Source organism: Perca fluviatilis, chromosome 2, assembly GCF_010015445.1.
Source record: "Perca fluviatilis chromosome 2, GENO_Pfluv_1.0, whole genome shotgun sequence".
Taxonomy (NCBI): Eukaryota; Metazoa; Chordata; class Actinopteri; order Perciformes; family Percidae; genus Perca; species Perca fluviatilis.
Window position 1 is genome coordinate 21682164 of NC_053113.1, and position 19756 is coordinate 21701919.

Consider the following 19756-nt stretch of genomic DNA (forward strand, 5'->3'; position numbering starts at 1 on the left):
TGGCTTGACAAGCACAACTTCAACTTCTCCAAAAGATCTTCAGAGAGCTGCTCAATAGCAGTGAACTCTCTACAAACTTAACTATGTGGAGCACATGATGTCATCCAGGATGAGTATTCCCACATACACTTTGCTTATCACCAAGGAATCAAGCAGACTTATTACTGTCCTCATCTGCTATGCACTGTCGAACTAGGCAAATCTTAAATTGGCAACATCTTTAGATAACAGTAACAAACCCCTAGGCCTTACTCAGGAGGATAAATGCAAGCAGGCATGCTTACCACTTATCTCTCAGCAAAACACACACAAACACAAACACACACACACAAATTTGGTGTTTGGAGAGGTGTTTGGACAAAACACGCAATTTGAAGATGTCACTTTGAGTTCCAAGAACCCAGTGATGGGCATTTTATAAAATAAAATGAAGAACCATTTTGAAGACCAATCCATATTATTTAGTTGCTGTCTAAATGTCCTTGAAAAGCCACATGTACTGTATGTGGGGCATTGTGTGTACTGTAGTGTCAAGATACAGACACTCAGTTCAGCAACCTTAGCATATCAGCTTGAATGCACCATTGGTGTGTGTGTGTGTGTGTGTGTGTGTGTGTGTGTGTGCGTGTGCGCCGAGGATCAGATTATTATAGCCTCGTCCAGCTGATGCGACACACAGGTAAGACAGTCTGCCTGACTGGTTTACATCTGGTCTCATTCTCAGTAAGTTTGCTTTATGGACTAATCTAAAAGCTTTTCAAAAAAACTTTATGAATCATGATACAATCAAAATCCACCGCCTGAAATTATTTCAGTGCAGCATTTGAAGGTCATGTTTAGACCTCGAGCTTGTTTAAAGAGCTTTCCCACATTTCAACATTCAGACCTGTGGTCAGACTTAAGTGGAAACCATGATGGTATAAATATGTATTATTTAATTTCTGGGCATGGTTTTGCGGCATAACAGAGATCAATTGTACAAAAAAGGGAAACAAGCCCAAAGGAATGCTGAATCAATCCCCTCTCATATTTGGACATGTCTTCTGAAGGAAATTTCCAACTTTATTATGCAGGACCAGAGGGCACCAGATACATTTGGCTGCACTGCAGAGAAATGACCTTAAAAAGTAAAATCAGTCTTTCTAAAAAAAAGAAAAAAAAAGTATTTATTTTCTTAAGCAAATAAAACAAATTCTCTTCAGCTTTGTTCTGTTTTATCTTTGATTATTAAAAAGGTCAAATGTTTAACCCCACACACATTCGGATAGGTCTTATAACAAAGAACACAACCAATCACTTCCAGTTTCAAAAAGGTTACCATGGTCTCTGTGAGAGGCAGATCCGTATGTGTGACAGACAACTCTGCTGATTGATGAGAAAGCAGCACCCCTGGGTCCCATGGTCATTAAGGACCATGGGAAAACACCTGGGAGACCCCACCTTGTTCACCCCCCCTCCCCCACCCTTTCATTTCCCTCCCCCTCCTCTCAGGATTATGATGGAAGTGACCTGAGATGCCTCGGAGAGATGGTGTGGTCAGTACATTACATACACGGAGGTCTTTTAAAATTATTGGATCACCTCATAAACTGAATCCATCATATGCATATTTCTGAGATCTGATGCTAAAGATGGAATTTTGTTATGTACTATACTGTAACTCACACTACTATATTGGCTTGAATATGGCAATTATATCTCTCTCGTGGCCAAATTAATGTATGCAAGTGTATCTTTTCTGCTCCATCACCATGTCTTATAATTACTTTCATGCCCATGATAAAACCTCATTAGCTCTTTGTTCTTAAGAAGTGGACATTTTCTATATTTTACCTAAGGTTCTACTGATTTTGTTAAATTCAACTACTTATGTTCTGCACAAAAAATGATTAGCCGAGACAGTGTTTTAAAACTAAAACAAATGTGTATTGAAGAAAAACATTCTCATTTACTGAAGATGTCCTCTTCCTGTTTGCCAGCTAACTCAGCAGCAGAGCTTGTCTAGCCTGACATACTTGGCCTGCCCTGGTGACATCACATTACCATTCTGCATGGCTGGCATTTTATCCAGGCACAACGCCCCATGGACAGACTGACACTGCAATGAACACCACAATCTCTGGAAGTGTTTGAAGAGCAGTGTATGCCCATAGTCATTTGTGCTTTGTTCTAATAATTATTCTGACTAGTGTTATGCCGGTCGCCCCTTGGAGAAATCATAAAAGACAGGTTCTTCTCTGAAAATTCTGATATATTAAATTAATTAAAAAAAAAAAAAAAAAACTGTAATTAAAGCTGTAATTAAAAAGTTCTTAAAAAAAATGTAACTGCTGAAATGTAAATTAAAAAAACTTTTCAAAACCATCAAAGACACTGTAGCTAAGACATACAGCCCTTTTTAGGCACTTACGAATCAAATAGTGTTTATCCTTTTTTATTATGGGATTGCAGCACCGTTTTGCTCGAGCAAAATGATGTTGGGGGTCTGCGAAAAACTCTAAAAATAGAGTGACACCGATGTATCATTGCTGACTCACCACAGCGTCAGAGGAAATTGCATCAGTGATTTAACATCTGGGAAAAGCAGGTGTGAAGAGAGGGAGAGAGAGTCGACAACTTTGGCCTTTGTTCAGAAAGCAGCAGCAAAGGTGTGTATCAAGTCATTTTACAGGCGCCATCTGTTCAGAACCACCGCTGTGCAGGACAAGAGAGTAGCATTGCAATAAGACCCAACACGATTTTACCTTTCTGCCTCCCTCAGTGGCTTTCTGCCTCTAATTTGTATTTATCTTGCCTTTTAGTAATGGCTCACAGCAAGTCCAGTACAGTGGATTACGATTGAAGCAGCCAATAATGTATTTATTAAATAGGCTTAATGGATTTTTAAAATCTGTTTACAGCAGTAAGCTTGTGAAGTTTAAAATGTCTCACATAATCGTGGGAGGCCTTCTTAACTAGGATATATAACAACTTTTCTTGTTGAGCTATCACCATCAAACAATGTAACTAATATTTTCTCACCGTTCCAAAATAGTGTTTTACGCTCCGTTGCTTTCCACATGTGGCTAATGAGTCTAACACTGCCCAGCATTAGGTCTATTAGAATTAAATATATTGAATTTAATAAACTGACTTCTAAATACTTAGCATTTTTGTGTAGACTTTCTGGCGCTTTTAATGTGGTCCTTAGGGACAATCCTAATCAGATTGAAAACCGGCAAATGAGGCATATAGTATTAAGTAATTTATTCTATAATGGTAGCAGTGATTTCTCTTATATTTATTTGCCCTAAGAGGACTCCCTAATGATAACACAAACATGACTGAACAATCTGTGCGCCTTCCATTATCCCTCTAAAAATGCTTCAATTTGTCAAACAGGATCTAGACTACAACATAGTGTCATATCCAAAGGATGGTTATTATTCATACTCCGCAGCTGCTGTACAGCACAGGTTATACATGCACCGACAACATGAGCATACTTGCTTACTCAGATACACGTAAGAAAACACATACACATGTTGTATGAATATTTTAACTAAGCAAATGATGGCAATACTAAATACTTTGATTTATATCTGATTTGCAAGTCCACCTATAGGATCAACCATGGAGCCAAGATGCGACGTTCTTGAGAAGTGATAGAAAATAAATACAGTCACACAAACTAATCATTCTACAGATACACACTGAATGTTACCTTCACCGTTATCAAAGGACAACTTTCTATACACTGCGTCCCCATTTACAGTGACACGCTGAATGTTCCCAACACCGATCTAACAAGACAACTTTCTAAACACTTTTTGTGCTCTGCTGATTATGTGCTTCTGGCTGCGATATAACTGGGAATTGCAAACTTGTGGGTAAATTAGTCATCAGAAGTAAGATAAATAGTAGCTAATGTATTGGCAATCTACTAAGATATGTTGAAACTATCTGTAGAAGCATAATACCTAAGCTTAGAGAAGACGTAAATCAGATGAATTTATTATTATTTACTAGTTTATTATCCATTTCAATTTGTTCAGCCATTTACTCAATGTGATATGCTTGTCATATCTCATATAAGGTACATTATGTATATTATGAAGTATATATTGATAGCAAACATAATGATTTGTATGATAGTGTGATAGCTTGACTCAGTAACATGCCAACACTGTGGAGAGAAAATATGCCGTGAGATGGTCCAGAATCAATTTGCCATCAAAAGGTACAGACGGATACAAATAAACACAAACACGTTGGTGTGCGTGAATAAACTTGAAAACTCACGTAAATGTAAGAGAGATATTTTCAGCTCAAATAAAACAGAAAAAAACATAGCTGTTATTCTTTCGCCGACGATGCTTCTTTCCCTGTGAGGCACAGCCTCACATGCCTCTATCTTCACTGGCTTTAACATCTCAGTCCGTTGTCACATTCCTGAGCATATCCAGATAAGTCCCTGGCATTTTACACTGCTTTATAATGCAGCCATACCACCAGAGCAATGTACACAAGTGCATGCAAACATATGATCGTGGTCCTGATAACTGAAAAAAAAAAAAAAAAAAAACTAAACTTCTAATACTGAGGCTGGCTGACCCTGCATTGCCTTTTCCCCCCTTTTAAACCTTTTGATGTTGTTGTTTACCTCTTGTGCAAGACCAACACTCTGGCTCTAAACTGAAGTCATGAGGACTGGCAGTACCAGCCAGTCAGAGGGTCCACAAACTTCACGTCATTGAAATATCAGTCTACACATTCCACATGTGTTTTGCATTTAATGGACGCTTGTGGATTTCTTCTTTAAAAAAGGCAGACCACAAACCAGACAAAACGGCACAAGTCACTTATTGGATTCATCACAGGGTTAAACAGCCACTCACCAGGGTGTAGCTTGGGGATTTTCTAATTACGGGAGATAAGGTAAATAGGTTGTTCAGCATCAGAGCACTAAGTAGCGTTAACAGCTGGATATTTTAGACTCAACATAGTTTCTTTCAGTCCCTTAGCAACAGCTGCTTTGATTCTTTCGCAGTGTGTTACACATTAAAGTGACTGTCCTAAAACTAGAGGCTAGTGTAAAATACCAAATAAATGACTCCTATTCCTAAGAATAAAATTGCAATCCTTCCTTGCCATGTACCGACGTTCTAGCAAGCTACATATGAACCCCTTACCCTTTAAGGCCTTGGTTTCACCATCTGGAACATGCGAGTGAATACTGCTTCAGTGATTGGCTGCATCTTTTCAGGCAGATCACCTGACACATCACGCATATTTATTACATTTACATTGATACTGCCAAATAATCTATTACTAAAAAGACTTCAATGACTAATTCATTATTTTGAATTACAGTACATACATTCATTATCGATTAATCTGCATTAATCTGCAATTTCCTAAAACCCAAATTGTCTTCAAAAGTCTTGTTTTGTCTGACCAAAACCTTTATAATTTTACAATCACATAAGACAAAAAGCAAATTCTCTCAACAGAGAAGCTATTAAAAAGGTAATAATACCAGTATCGGTATCGGCTCTGATACTGCCTAAAACGCTGGTATCGGGAAGTACTGGAGTTTATGCACCGATCTGATACCACGCAATAAAGCCCTAAAGAAAATCTACGTTAAAGTAGTTTATTTATGTTCTTTTTCCATTATAACTGACTGTAAAACTGCATAATAAAAGAAAGTTCTGTGGCGTTCATTGTTTGTGTTTGTTCATGTTTTACAAAGAGTTTAACCCTCTTTGCTTTTTAAGACAAACTGATACAGCAGATGGATGTCCCACCCACTTAGCAAAAGCACCACTACTACTACTACTACTACTACTACTACTACTACTACTACTACTACTAACGTAAAATGGATATAATACACATAACAGCCTCTTGAAAAGCCAAAATCCCTATTAACTATTACCATTTCCTATATGAAACACATCTCAAACTGTCCCTCAGCCTAATCATTGAGTCACCTCACATCTGGTTTATTGAAGTCTATAACCTTTCAGTCTGAAAGCAATAGGGACAAGTATGTGATCATTAAAGCACACACAATACAGAAAACCAGCTGAAATGTAAACTGTCCTTTAGAAATGAATGCAAGTCACCGGTCTAAAAACTATTTTATGATCAACATCACTACAACAGTTTTTTTAATTGATTTGCATTTTTCTCAGGTGATATTCTATTTTAACTGTGGCTATCCAAAGCAAATTAAACAATATGTTGACACACATATGCCACATTGTGGAGTCGCCATCAGTGTGACTTTTTGTTCTAGGTAACTCAGTTGTCTTATTTGTCCAATATTTCCCAGGCCAGGGATAATAAAGACCACAAGATCACAGACAAATGAAGGCAGAGCAGCTTTGCCTCTATTTTTGAAGCCTTTGTTTGACTGAATGGTAAAGACTGGCTAAATGGAAATACTTTCAATTATTACTGAGAGGCCAGATCGGCTTGCACTGCATGACGTGGGCTGTCTTCCTACAAAGCACCTTGAACACAGACAGAGGCAACTTCACAAGGACAGCCAGTAAACCTGAATGGCTCATTACAATACAAAGATGAAAAAGGGGAGAAATGGCGTGATCCATTTGTAGATTATGAATGAGTCTACAGTTGTTTCATCATGACATTTTCAGTTCTCACGCTTCTGTGATTCGCTCAGGTCCAGTTACATGTAGCTGATACCTGCCCTTGATTGGTCACCGTTTGTTTACTGGGATCGTTAAAGATGCAGTCCTATATGACATCACTTTGACCTATGCTAGAAAGCATCCACAATGGAAAGAACAGCTCTCTGTTTCTAGTAGACACTCAAATAAGTACAGACAAACAAATAGCAGATTACACAGCTATAGTGCTGGGCGATATGGAGAAAATCAAATATCACAATATTTTTTACCAAATACCTCGATACCGTAACTATATTGTAGTGTTGACTATTGCATTGGTGCATTCACAAAATATTCACACAATGAGATTTTTGATAAATAATCATCAGTAATGTGGATATAATGACTAAGTGGGTAAAGGCAAATAATAGAACAGTAACCATAGTCTGGTAAGTTCAGAAAATGACATCACTGTAATGCAGCCTTTAAAACCAGGAAAAGACAACACTTACGATATTACTATTACGATATCCAAAATCGAAGAAGATATCTAGTCTCATATCACGATATCGATATAATATCGATATTTTGCACACCTCTACACAGCTATTCCCCTATTCTTCATAGTTACTGACAATGATTCTAGAACACATCATTTTGGCTCAATCACTGATTATTTAAACAAATTAAAAGAATGTTGAGGGGAAAATATCCACTTCTTGAATCAACTGAACAGAAATGGAGTGCAGCCTGCAGAGTGCATGTGCCTGACTGTGTGTGCTTCTTACACTGGGGTCAAGATAAGTGCTATCCACCACCACACCTTCAAATTAAAGGATGAGCACCATGAACAAAGAACGCTGACTCTGCACTATACTATTCTATTCTATTAGTTGGACTGAAAGACAACTGCTTGCAACAGGAAACCGAGCTACATGGTGTCCAGTTTCCTGCAAACAGGAGGGGGAAATAATAATCTATATCTCTTTATTTAGTTCTGCAATGCTTTTTATATGATCCAGGAGATCAAAACATAACCACCCCCACCCATCTCTGCCTGTGTTTTTTGGGTCCGTTTGTTTACACAACTAATGTAGGTTTAACACACGCCACATATTTTCTTCGGCATCTGTGTGCTGAGTGACATGAGTCTATTGTCTGTGTCCTAGGTTTAACCTAGTGTCTGAGTGCATGTGAGTGTACACATGGCTATGTGTGGTGTGTGTTTGAGTTTGTTGCAGCAACATAACCTGTGTGTCTATTCTAAATATGGAATACAGATAAAAGGGAAAGGTCAGGACAATGCTCATGTGTAGGCTGTAATACTTATCCTGACATGTGCCTAACACTAAAAAAAGCAATGCAGTATTTTTTTGGTTGAGAGTTACACGTGACTGAACTGGGTGCAAACTTTGCCTTAAGATTTTATCAAGAAAGTTTAGCTATAAATTGTTAAATATTATGAAACATTGATTGGGATTATTATGGCCTAAGAATGGGACCATTTATAGGCTTACATTTCAATGCTTAAAAATAATTGATATGCCAAATATACAACTCTATTAACAACCTTTCATTGTTTGCCATAGTATCATAAATGTGACTGCTATACGGATGCACTAAACAACTGCCAGGCTTGTAGCTCTACACAAAAAACATGTACAGCAACAACAACAAAAAAAACATTTGATGGAAAATATTTATAACAAAATCTGATTAAACTAATTAAAAATGTGCAGAATGTAGGAGATGATAGACCATGATTCAGAAACAGTGGAGTATTGTAATCAATGAACTGTCAAATGAACCTCTATGTCGAAAGCTCAAGGTTATTGAATGGGGGATAAGCCAGCAAGGACATATTTGGTCAAAGATAATTGTTTGCTGTAAATCAATGTTGAGAGACAAAGGTATCTGGGGATTATGCGCTGCAAGAGCACACAGCTATAGATGCCAAACACAGACGGCTCCATGAGTTTTATTTTGTTTTGCTCCGTAGTACATTCAGCATAGGCGTAAATCCCAGGTGGGTCGGGGACCCCCCTCCCCCTCCCTTGCCTCACAGTGGTTTGGTCCACTGCCTGCGTTTTGACACACAAGTCCGGCGGACCACGGGAGAAAAAGAGAGAACATACTGGTAGTAACGTTAGTTGTGGAATGTAGTAAGTAGGCTGTTCAAGGCTATTTTATTCACATTAACATCGGATGAAGTTGTTCTTTTCTCAAATACAAATGACGCTGAGTAATTAATAAATTAGTCATGACAAAAAAGTTTGCATATGTTAGTGTAATATAACGTAACGTTACCTAGCTTGTTGGATAGAAATGCACCCACTACAACAAACGTTAACACGGCGATAAGCCTAATGTTATGTGTGTGAACTGATATTAGGGTTAATATTGAAGATCCACAGTTGTGTTTTGCTCAATATGAAGTAAAGTGGCTGATCAGTAAAATATATATCCTCTGTCCCAGACAAAACCTAATATTTATGTGGAAGACGCAAGATCCTTTTATAATTCTAATAGGACCGCGGGGTGAACCTATGAACCTTACTTATAGACATCTGCCGTTAAAGATGTGTGTTGTTGCCCAGAGAAAATGACAATAAGACATAAGATTCTTTTTCAGTACACCAAAATGCCAAGTAAGTACAATAAGTCCTCATATCAAGACAATTTGGTAACATCTTCATAAGAATGGGTGCTTGGAAATACTAACGTCACTATGTCACAGGCAAAGGAGACAGAAAGAAGTGAGGAACAGGGAGACCAGGGACAGTCAGGTGGAGAGTCTCAGGTAAGTGTGTTGAGCTTAGTTAATATTTTTGGAGGTGTGTGTTGTCAGGGTCAGATGAGCTTTACCAGTGGCTCACTAATTTACATTATGATCAGCTAATTTAACAAGTTTACAAAAGCATTGTATATATTTTATATGGGGACACTTTTCAAAATAAGTCATTATGTTTTACGGTATTTTTGTGGATTGATTGTAAACTTAAAAATAAATAAATGGTTTGAAAGAAGAATATTTTGGTTTTTCATTGAATTAAGAGAAACACTGAAAAGAAGGATAATGGTACAGTCTCCATGCTACACTAATGAGAATATAAAGGCTTTCCTCTGTGTACACATATCCTCTACAAGTATAATTGTGGCTGTATTATTTGTGTCCCCTTCAAAAATTGCTCTTCAGAAATGTTAGGTTTATTGTCCCCCCCCACCAAACTGTTAAATGAGATTTACGCCCATGCTATTCAGTAAGGAATATCTTACAATCATTTTCAACCTCCTACACAGCCATCTTGTTATTCAGATCTGTGAAAAGACTCACATTATTCTAACAGCTGCAACAATTCCTTTTAAATTCAGCAGCTGAAAATCAAGAAGAGGAATGCCATAATTTTGTACACACAGGTTTTTGTCAAAATGTAGGCGGTAGGTCACTGGAATATGTAGAAAACTGAGGAGAAAAACTGTAACGTCTTATTCAAATTTATAGAAATCCACATTTGTAGAATGGAATGCTATTTAAAAGATCGAAAAGTATTCATGGACACAACAGTTATAACTGAAATGATACATTTCACAGAGAACGACATCATGTCTTATTCATTGCCAACCAACGTGAGAACATGTGCACGTGTGTGTGTGTGTGTGTGTATACAGCTTATAATTATATTGTGAGATAATCAATGACAGCAAGGGCAGCCTCAAATCTATTTCCTACCGCTTTGCTAATCAGTGTTGTTTTAACAACTCCATGTGCCCGAGCATCAAATCAAACCATGAAATGTTTTTTTCGTGTTTTTATAAAAAAAAAAAAAACGGAAAAGGTAAAAACCCACAAATGTAAAACAAAAAATCTGTAAGATGTGAAATACTTGCAACGCCTCAATATCAGTCAGATGTCATTTTAATGCATCAACAGACTGGCACACATGTGTGATGTGTTTTAGCTAGTGCATTAACATTCAGTACTGTATCTTGCACTGTATGCAATATGTGTGTATGTTCTGTATTTATTTATTTATTTTAAATGACTGACAGCCAGATGTACAGCAACTCTGAATGGTGTAGTTCACATACAAAGAGGGGTTTCTTTCCCCCTCTCACCTTGGTGGTGTCATCATGGGAACGTTGATAGCGTTTCCAGCGGCAACCGTAGATCCCAGTGATACATGACAAACACAGCTGGCGCTCATAGACCTGGAGGGGTTGGTGTTTCACCATGCTCCTTCAGTCAGTCCTGCTTCCAGAGCTCTAACATCCCACTGACTACGAAGTGTCCTGGAAGAAAATAAAAAATAAAAACATGATTACAAAATGTTGAGACCAAAAAAAAATAAATAAAACTGTGCACAATCCATGGAACAAGCTGTAAATGGAGTAGCAGGTCTGGCGCTTTGATAGAAAACACATGCTGGCCTGAAGAGCACAATGCTTTGATACAAAGCCAAGCCTAAAATTAAGACCTTCTCTTCCCAGCTCCCGTTTCCAATGACAACTGAGACTGCTAGGAGCTTTCATCAATATGATCAAGAAAATAAATTAAATTAAATTGAAAAAGCCTTGGTGAGCCCACCATCTTTTGAACATCACATTAAATTACAGTGTCCATGAATATATCACACAGTCACTACATATCTGGGTCAAAAGACAGCATGCAGGCCCCATCTCTCCCTTTTAATGTCAGGCCTAGAAAAAGGCCAGGCAAAGAAAAGGTAAACAGGTGTAACAAGGATGTAATGTAACAGTGACAATTAAGCAAAACCCTTCAACTTACAGTATAAAAAGTGATGCATGCTGATTTGTACAGCTTTAAATGGTCAACATGGCAACTAAACATGGTGAACCCAAACAGCTCCATTAACCCCTCCCAATGTGGAGGCGCAGCAGAGCACCATGACACTTTAGAAAAGACCCAGCACCCCTTCCATGCCTGTCCAATGCTGTGTTAGTGACCATGGTACAAGTACCAGGCTGTGTTGGCTGTAAATAATCAGAGTTACAACTCAGTCCTCCCATTATGCTGCTGCTGACTCAGCACTGAGACTCTAATAATAATGGTATTACAGCAGTGATGGCTGTTAGCACAAGTTTATCTCACTCTCCAGGTGCATGATGGAGCCTGTTGTGCTGCCTGATATCAAAAGCATAATTAAACCATGCATAATAAATGGAGTCTCTCTGCTGATGAGAGTCAAACAAGATAAAATGGCATACAAACATACAAATGTTTTCCTGAGTATTTCAACTAGGAATATCCATATTTCCTCGCAGTTTGTGAAGCACAGCTAGCATACGGCTAAGTCACATCTGACGTTTTAGTGCACTTCTGCATGTTAACTACACTCTTCCTGCTGTAATCAGGCTGTCTCAGGCTCTGGGCAGCTGATCATTAGCATCTGCTGCAGTGGCCAGGTTTCCTGTTATTAGTAAAACTGCTGTGGAGGGCGTGCCTGACCCGAGGGTATAATGAACCCGGCCCACCCCAGCAGGAACACAAGGGTCTTGACAGGCAATGCTCTCTGTGCCTTAGGTGTTATACTTTAATCAAGATGAGCCAATGTCTTATCAATAATCACCTTATCTTGCTTTGAGTCTGCACTAATGTATCCTCATCAAGCAGTCATGCGGGCAACCAGGGATTTAGACTTTGATCAGATCAGGAACTGCTCGACTACTAGCTGAGCATTTATGCTTTTCTGATGCTTCTTCGAATAAATCATGCCTGTCGGATAGATGGAGATCACAGCTTTGTGAGCACATCATTTTGAGTCTCGAATCCTGCTAGCAGCAGGAATGGTGTCAGCAGTTGCTCTGTCTGAGAGTCAAGCAGTTAAAAAAACAACATGTGAACATTCCACTAGTCTGACATGTTTCTTCATGACAAGAAATGTCAAAAAATTTAAATGATGCGTCCTCAAGAGAATAATTTTGGTCATCCACTTCACTGATTTGATTTAACACAAGGGACAGATGTAGCCTTTGTTCACTAAATATATTTTAACTTGGACAAGCTGTTCTGTCAGTTGAGCCTTTTGACAGTTTATTAGTTCTTTTATATTTGTGTTCTTGTGTGTGTTTGAAAGGCTAAGATTCTAGTACTTTGTCACATTAATTTCAATTCAAATGGACTGAAAAGGTACTGTATATGCAGTATAGGACCCATTTACCATTCTCACCCAATTGGGTTTCCTTCACCATATACAGACTAAGTGATGTATCGATTTGTCTTGCAATGCACTACCTTTAAAAAAAAAAAAATAATAATAATAATAATAATAATAATAATCATCATCTAACCAGAGGACAAACCCTTTTGATTTAGCGAATGATATGGCATCTGATTACTATAAACCTACTTTACACCACAACTTTACATTTTTTGCCCAATAAGGGGTAAGGATCTAAAAACAAAACAAACAAAAAAACATAATTGTTTACATTTTTCATTCATTCAGTATATAGGCATTAGTAAATATTCTTCAGACAACAATAGAAATTATAATAAACACATGACCATTAACGTTTTTTTAACAATGTATCATGTATACACAAAAACCACATGACATGTCAATTGGATTAAATGATTTAATATAAATATTGGCTGGCCTGAACTTCAGTGACGGTTGCATATAATCAACAGCTGCTAACATAATAAACAAAATGCAAATATGGATGTGTGTCTGGGCATGCCAACCAAGACTGTAAGACAGAAAAACAATCTTGCAGCTGACACAGTAATCCTCCATTGGTGTTCACCAAGGCAAAGTAACAACCACTTTCTGCACATCATGTTGTCACTTGTTGACAAAAATAATAATGTTCAAACCTCTATCCACAGCAATGCCTCCATGCTGTTATTGCGAAGTGGCTCATGCGGTTAATGTCGCATCATGACACACACACACAGACACAGACACACACACACACCTTCAATTAAGCTGAACATCAAACAGCCCTTTAATTACAACTATTGGATGTGGAATATTATCATAATTATGGCAGAGCACCACTGAGGCCACAGATTTGTCACTCTGAGATAGTAGGCTCATCCATTTTTTACTTCGTTGTTAATATGCCCCAACCCTCATCCGAGCTGTATAAAGGAAAAGCACTGCAATAAATCCCTTTATCAGCATGTCTTACCAGAAACTCATTAGCTAAATATGAGCCAGTAGAGATGTTTCAATCTTAAGAAACTGCAATAAATTGGCAAAGTTAAATACAGCACGAGCAGTAATGTGCTGCACTTCTCAGAAAGAAAGGATATGCATCCAAGAGTCTGCACTTGCACTGTCCTATTTTGTCAACATGAATGTGACACCTCAGACCATAGGTGCAGAAGTGTGACCACAATGCGGGATGCACTGTCACAGACACAACAACAGAGCCATACAAGCTGAGACGACTGAGCAAAAAATAAGAAAAGACCGCCTTCCTTGTTCTTAGTTTCACATCAAAATGTCTATTGAATACATCTGCTTTGCTAACCCTTTAAAACAACTTTTTAGATCCCGTCAGCAGCATTGCCACATCGTGACTGAAATAGATTTAACAGGTGAAATCAACAAGTGATCAAAGATTTTCCCCACAGGAGAAGCACCTTTTCTAACAGGCATGTGTCTGTCACAAGTTGTCTGAACGAGAAGATATAAGGGTTGTAGGAAAACTCTTAAACGGCTGTTGTCATCCCATTTTCTGCTGCCTCATTTCCTCCAATCTAAAGGCACAGCGAGGTAAAACAGTCTGCAGGGGAGGAAATGCTTCAGCAGTTTCCCAGCAGAAAACTTTGTCTTCTCCTGACCAGGGAACTAAGAGGCCAAGCAGCCAGAACTATGGGATTGAAGGCCAACCCACTTATGACAAAGACAAGAAACTTTATAAAATAAAAATAAAAATAAATAAAAGTAGTTCACCAAAAAAAGAGGCAAATCATGCTTTCATAACCAGGGAAACATCACTCAAAACACCACTTATGTACAGAGATTGGACAAAATGACAGTATACTGCCAGTTTTCCTTATGCTATGAAGTCTGTAATGTTTAATTAATGACATTCTCAGAGAGGAATATTTTACTTTCCCCAACTGGTCATTTTCTTTTAACACCAGGGGTCCAAGGGTGTATTGTGTTCCTGCATTGGATTGCATTATAGTGTAAGGTGTTCTTGTTCAGGAACTACTTTACTAATTTCAGGTAGTTCTTGTCAAGGTTATGTTTATGGTAGGGCCAGCTGTCAGCTGTTCTTTGATATTTTATTGAGCTCTGTATGCGAATGGAACAATATCTAGTAAGCAACTGCAGTTTCATTATCTCCTTGTCAAATGTGTCCGATCAGCGTTTTCCCAAAAATGTCAAAAGAAAATTACAGTAACACTAGGGACCATCTTGCGATGGAATCACACCAGCCCAGCACCAAATTGGGCCAGAGGGCGTAAAGCACGCGTGTGTGTGTGTGTGTGTGTGTGTGTGTGTGTGTGTGTGTGTGTGTGTGTGTGTGTGTGTGTGTGTGTGTGTGTGTGTGTGTGTGTGTTGGGGCTTCCTACTTCCTATCCCCCTACTTCTGGTGCCTTTGCTTGAACCACACCCATTTTTGAACTCTGCCTTCATTTTGATGTTAACCCCACTTTGGGAACCAATGAACTAACATAGTTAGAGCTGTCCACTTGTGATCGGATCACTCAGAATGGATTGTGAAAACCACTTATTGTTAAAGGTAACACTTGGAATCCGTATAATTTGGCTGCAAAGGCCAACAACTTAGCATTTTAGGATTTTGCAGGCAAAATTAGACGCCTTGGTGGCTTTGACGGTCACTTGAGTAAATCTTTACATAAAAAAAATAAATAAATTTAAAAAAAAACAGCCTGGAGTAGATTAAGGAATCTATTTATTCCTCTGCAAATGGGCCTCCACTTATTCTTTTCCCAATCCCTGTCATGTTTGAATGATCTGAATTGCCTATTCAGATGTGTAATGGATACCAAGCAACGAAGCACCATGGAGACTTGGCTAAACCATGGACCATCAGAAGATGCCTGTGAGAGAGTTGATTAGTGACACATGGGTGATAAAGCCCATTATAACAAGCAATGAGAGAGTCATTACATCAGAGCTGATAAAAGCTGGCGCAGCACTGACAGCGGAGTGCTCTCTCTGTAGAAAATATACAGAGTCTTGGCAACATTTAAAATTAAGTAGTCTGGATCAACGGAAGTACTTTTCTAGGGTGTCGGATCTCTGTGTTGCCAATATCAAAATCCCTTCGCTACGGGAAACAACAACAACCTTCGAGCTAGCAAGCTACACGCTAAAATGGCAAATTTTGAAGAAAATTTGGTCCGTGCAAACAGGCAGGCCTGCTTGGTTCTTAGGTGAATGATTTTAAAAAATATACAAGGAATATGTATACAGCATTTACTATCTAACTGGGATGTTTTGGGACTGATTGGTGGGGATTGCTTGAGACAAAGTATACAGTGATACACTAGTAAGAGCTAATTACTTTTAACTATGTATCCAACAATTTCAAATAGCTCACGTTACTGTATTTTGTGAGTGGAGAACACTTTGAAAAACCCCACATAATATGTTATGTGGAGTTTTCTTTTGCAGGGTGCAAATGTTTTACCAAAACAAGTTCCTTCCCAAAACTATTTTATTTTACAGAGGCATCGCCACTGCGTCCGGAGCAGAGTCCTGTGTGGAGTTAGCGCCACCCAAGACAATTGTGATTGGTTTAAAGAAATGCAAGAATGTGTGTGTGTGTGTGTGTGTGTGTGTGTGTGTGTGTGTGTGTGTGTGTGTGTGTGTGTGTGTGTGTGTGTGTGTGTGTGTGTGTGTGTGTGTGTGTGTGTGTGTGTGTGTGTGTGTGTGGCTAGACCTTACTCCACAGCGCGGTGGAGATAGGTCTGGTAATGAAATTAGTAGTAAGTGATGAAAAATCCTTTGCCTTCTAAGCAATGTTGTTGGTACTGTTAGCTCATGTTACTCACCTCTTCTTCTGTTTGAGCTAAACAAATCACAATGTTTCAGTAAACTTACCGGCTTTTATAAATTGGCCATTGGTTTATCGTATTGCATCAGTTGACAACAGCATAGGAAATTGTATATCCATTATAATGTTGTTTAAAGTTTAACTTTAAGTATAAATCATGTTACAAGGGCACACTGTTCACTGTGTTACACAGCAAATCTCTGATCAAATAATCTAAAAAAGCAACATGACATAACTTTGCGTAAACATACACACCACTTTCCTAAAGTCAAGTGGCGTGATATCTGTATGCATTTTGAGCCATCGGTGTGTATGTCTACACCCTATTGACAATGAGGACATACGTCATGGTAGCTTGCTGTCATGTGACGATTTGAGAGGTGTCTGAGCCCGCCCACCATTTTGGGGATCCTACGCTAACGGTTGCCAGGGGCAACAGTGTAAAGGCGACACAGAGATGGAGCAGGAAAGACGGCTCGAGGAATTAGCATCACGGGCGAACGGGTTGGGTTTAGGAAAAGAAGAACGGGGTTGGGTTTAGTAAAAGAAGAAAGCGAAGGAAACTTGACACGCGGGACACGATCCCGGTCTCCTGGGTGAGAGTCCTGTGTTTGACCCATCCGCCACCCCAACCAACCTCCCTACGCAAATTTTCGCCCTTTCATACTACTCGCTACGGTGTAAATTCAAACGCAAACGCAAGGTAATGTAAGTCAATGGAGGTCAAACGGCGTTGATAAACGGCATACGAATTGGCGTGTCAAGAGACGCCACTTCATGAGATCAGTCTGAAAAAAAAAAAGATTTTAAATAATAAAGATAGACATACACTAATGCAGGATACACTTCCCGCTGCTTTCTTTAATTCCTCTTTACGTGATGTGATAAAGTTTACTGGGAAACCGAAAATCTGGAGACGTGTTCTAACTGGCCAGGCAAACTGTGTGTACGAGTGTGCACATTGTACAAAATAAAAGTCCTTCAACTGTTCCGGTAATGCAAGGGGAAACTACGGTCACTAAATAATTCTGTTAAATTAATTCAGAGTGCAACCATAAATAGTATCAGCTCAACACAAGTTATCAACATAATTCTAACCAAACCCTAATATAAAAATCACTCCCATGAGTTAGTGTGGTGGAAGCTGGAAGGCCAAGAATTAATGGACACAGCCTCTAGCCCACAGCATCTGACATTAAGTCCCACCACAAACCACCCTCCAACTGTCCAGTCAGTTGTGCCAGTTAGTGACAATTATTGCACATAAGAGGGAAGCTGATTTGTGATAGTGATAAAAACATCATCTTTAAGTCATTGGTACATTGGGTGAGATTGAAACAGAGCAGGAAAAATAATTAGGCCTACTCACAGCCTGCTCAAACTTTTCCATCTAAGCAAAGTTGTATTTTTACTATGCATGTCTTCATTGCTTTGGGACACAAATGATCTAGATCTGGTAGAATCAATCACCGCCATTGATTCCACATTGTTAGCGCCACCAAGGGTGCACCTACACAGGAAGGGGTTATGATTAATTCACACAATATCGGAAGATGAAGGCAGGGGATACTGATTAGGTAGCTGCAGGTAAGCAAAAGGCAAGTCAATAAGCACTGACAATGCAGAATAAAGTGCATCCGCACAACAAGCAGGTTGCTTTCATGTTAGGAAAGGTTGATGTAAGTTGAACATTATTCCCAAGGTTCTCATTTTAAACTGGATGAAAGGGGGATTTCTTTTTGAGTAGGCTTTTCCAGATTCAACTACACATGGTTAGCTGGATTTGACAAATTGAGAATGAACTGGCATATACATGTGAAGATGTCTTATTTATCTTTGTAAATATCTCAGTATTGGCAGATAATCAATATTAAAATACTCTGATCCAGCTGGGGCAAAAAGATGATTTGCAGATAAACTGTTACTTTCTCTCATGCAGGTGGCTATGGTTGTGGTGTAAAATGCATCTTTTAAACAGATGACATAAGGCAATGTGAGGAGACACCTCAATGGGTCTTGCCAGCACTACTTCTTTGAAGTCAGCTTGGTAAACCTTGAGAATATCCATTGACAGTTCCTTAAGAATATTCATGAGAATAAATGCAGTTTCATTTCAAAGCATGCAAGACCCAAGGCACGATGAATATTCAGTAACATTACGTCCACGTTTCTCTCTCTCTCAAGCTTGTGACATCAAGATATCAAAAGAATAATCAGGTATTCAACAAATACTTGTTGAGAGGAGATAGGGCCACAACTTTCAGGCCTAACAAATGAGGATAGAAAGGTATTGCAAAACGTTTACACAACGGCTCTTGGGTGTAAATGTCCTTCCTGTGCTCATGATGCTGGACAGGTCAAGACAACAGAATATAGTAAAGCTAGTAGGAGTATGGTAGAAGAACATCCAGACAATCTGACACTTTGCTCATCAAAGTGACAGCTCATCAAGCTGAAAAATATGGGTCAAAGCTAATCGGAGGAAAAATTAATCTAATCGCACTCCATCAGTCTCTTCAAATTAGAACATTGACAGTCGGAAGATGAAGTGCCATTACGGTCACTTATTTTCATTATTAGAGCAAAAAAAAATGAAATAAATGATTGGGAGAAGAGAAAGAAATCCACCCACTCATTTCACTGTGGACAAAACCACAGGAGGTATAAGTAGGTCAAGTGATATGTGAAGATATTGCTCTCATTTTTCATCCGAAAAAGGTAAAAAGCAATATCTAAAGAGTGGGATTCACCTTATGAAGCCTGCTTTATGAACTAAAGAAAGGTTTGCTGTGAGGTTTGGTGTCTGTGGTCCAAGGCAATTTGATAGAGAAGTGAGCTGGCTTAATGCTGCAGGGACAAAGCAATGTGGATACAGTGAACAACAAAGTCATATTAGGAGCTTTGCGGAGCCTTGTTGATGGAGAGGTTCTTCGTCATTGAGGTTGTTGTTTTGGGTACTGCAAATGCTGTGTCTCTCTTAGGCCTCTCCCAATGTACCATGAAAATAGGAATCTACAGTGTTAGCAACATCTATTAGGTTTCATCCTATCGAGGCCAAAGGTGGGAGAATTCCTGTGTTTTGGAATATGCCGTAAGGGGACCCCCCCCCACCCCGACACACGTTTTGGTGA

General features: G+C 38.9%; 1 protein-coding gene across 1 annotated transcript in view; it reads right to left on the minus strand.

Moving 5' to 3' along the window:
* gdpd5b (glycerophosphodiester phosphodiesterase domain containing 5b) overlaps positions 1 to 19756 on the minus strand; it is a 46288-nt gene that overhangs the window by 18088 nt on the left and 8444 nt on the right. Inside the window, exon 2 of the mRNA XM_039788843.1 lies at positions 10737 to 10910. Coding sequence (XP_039644777.1) covers positions 10737 to 10853 — 117 coding nt within the window. The 5' untranslated portion in view covers positions 10854 to 10910. The remainder of the gene's footprint in view (positions 1 to 10736; positions 10911 to 19756) is intronic.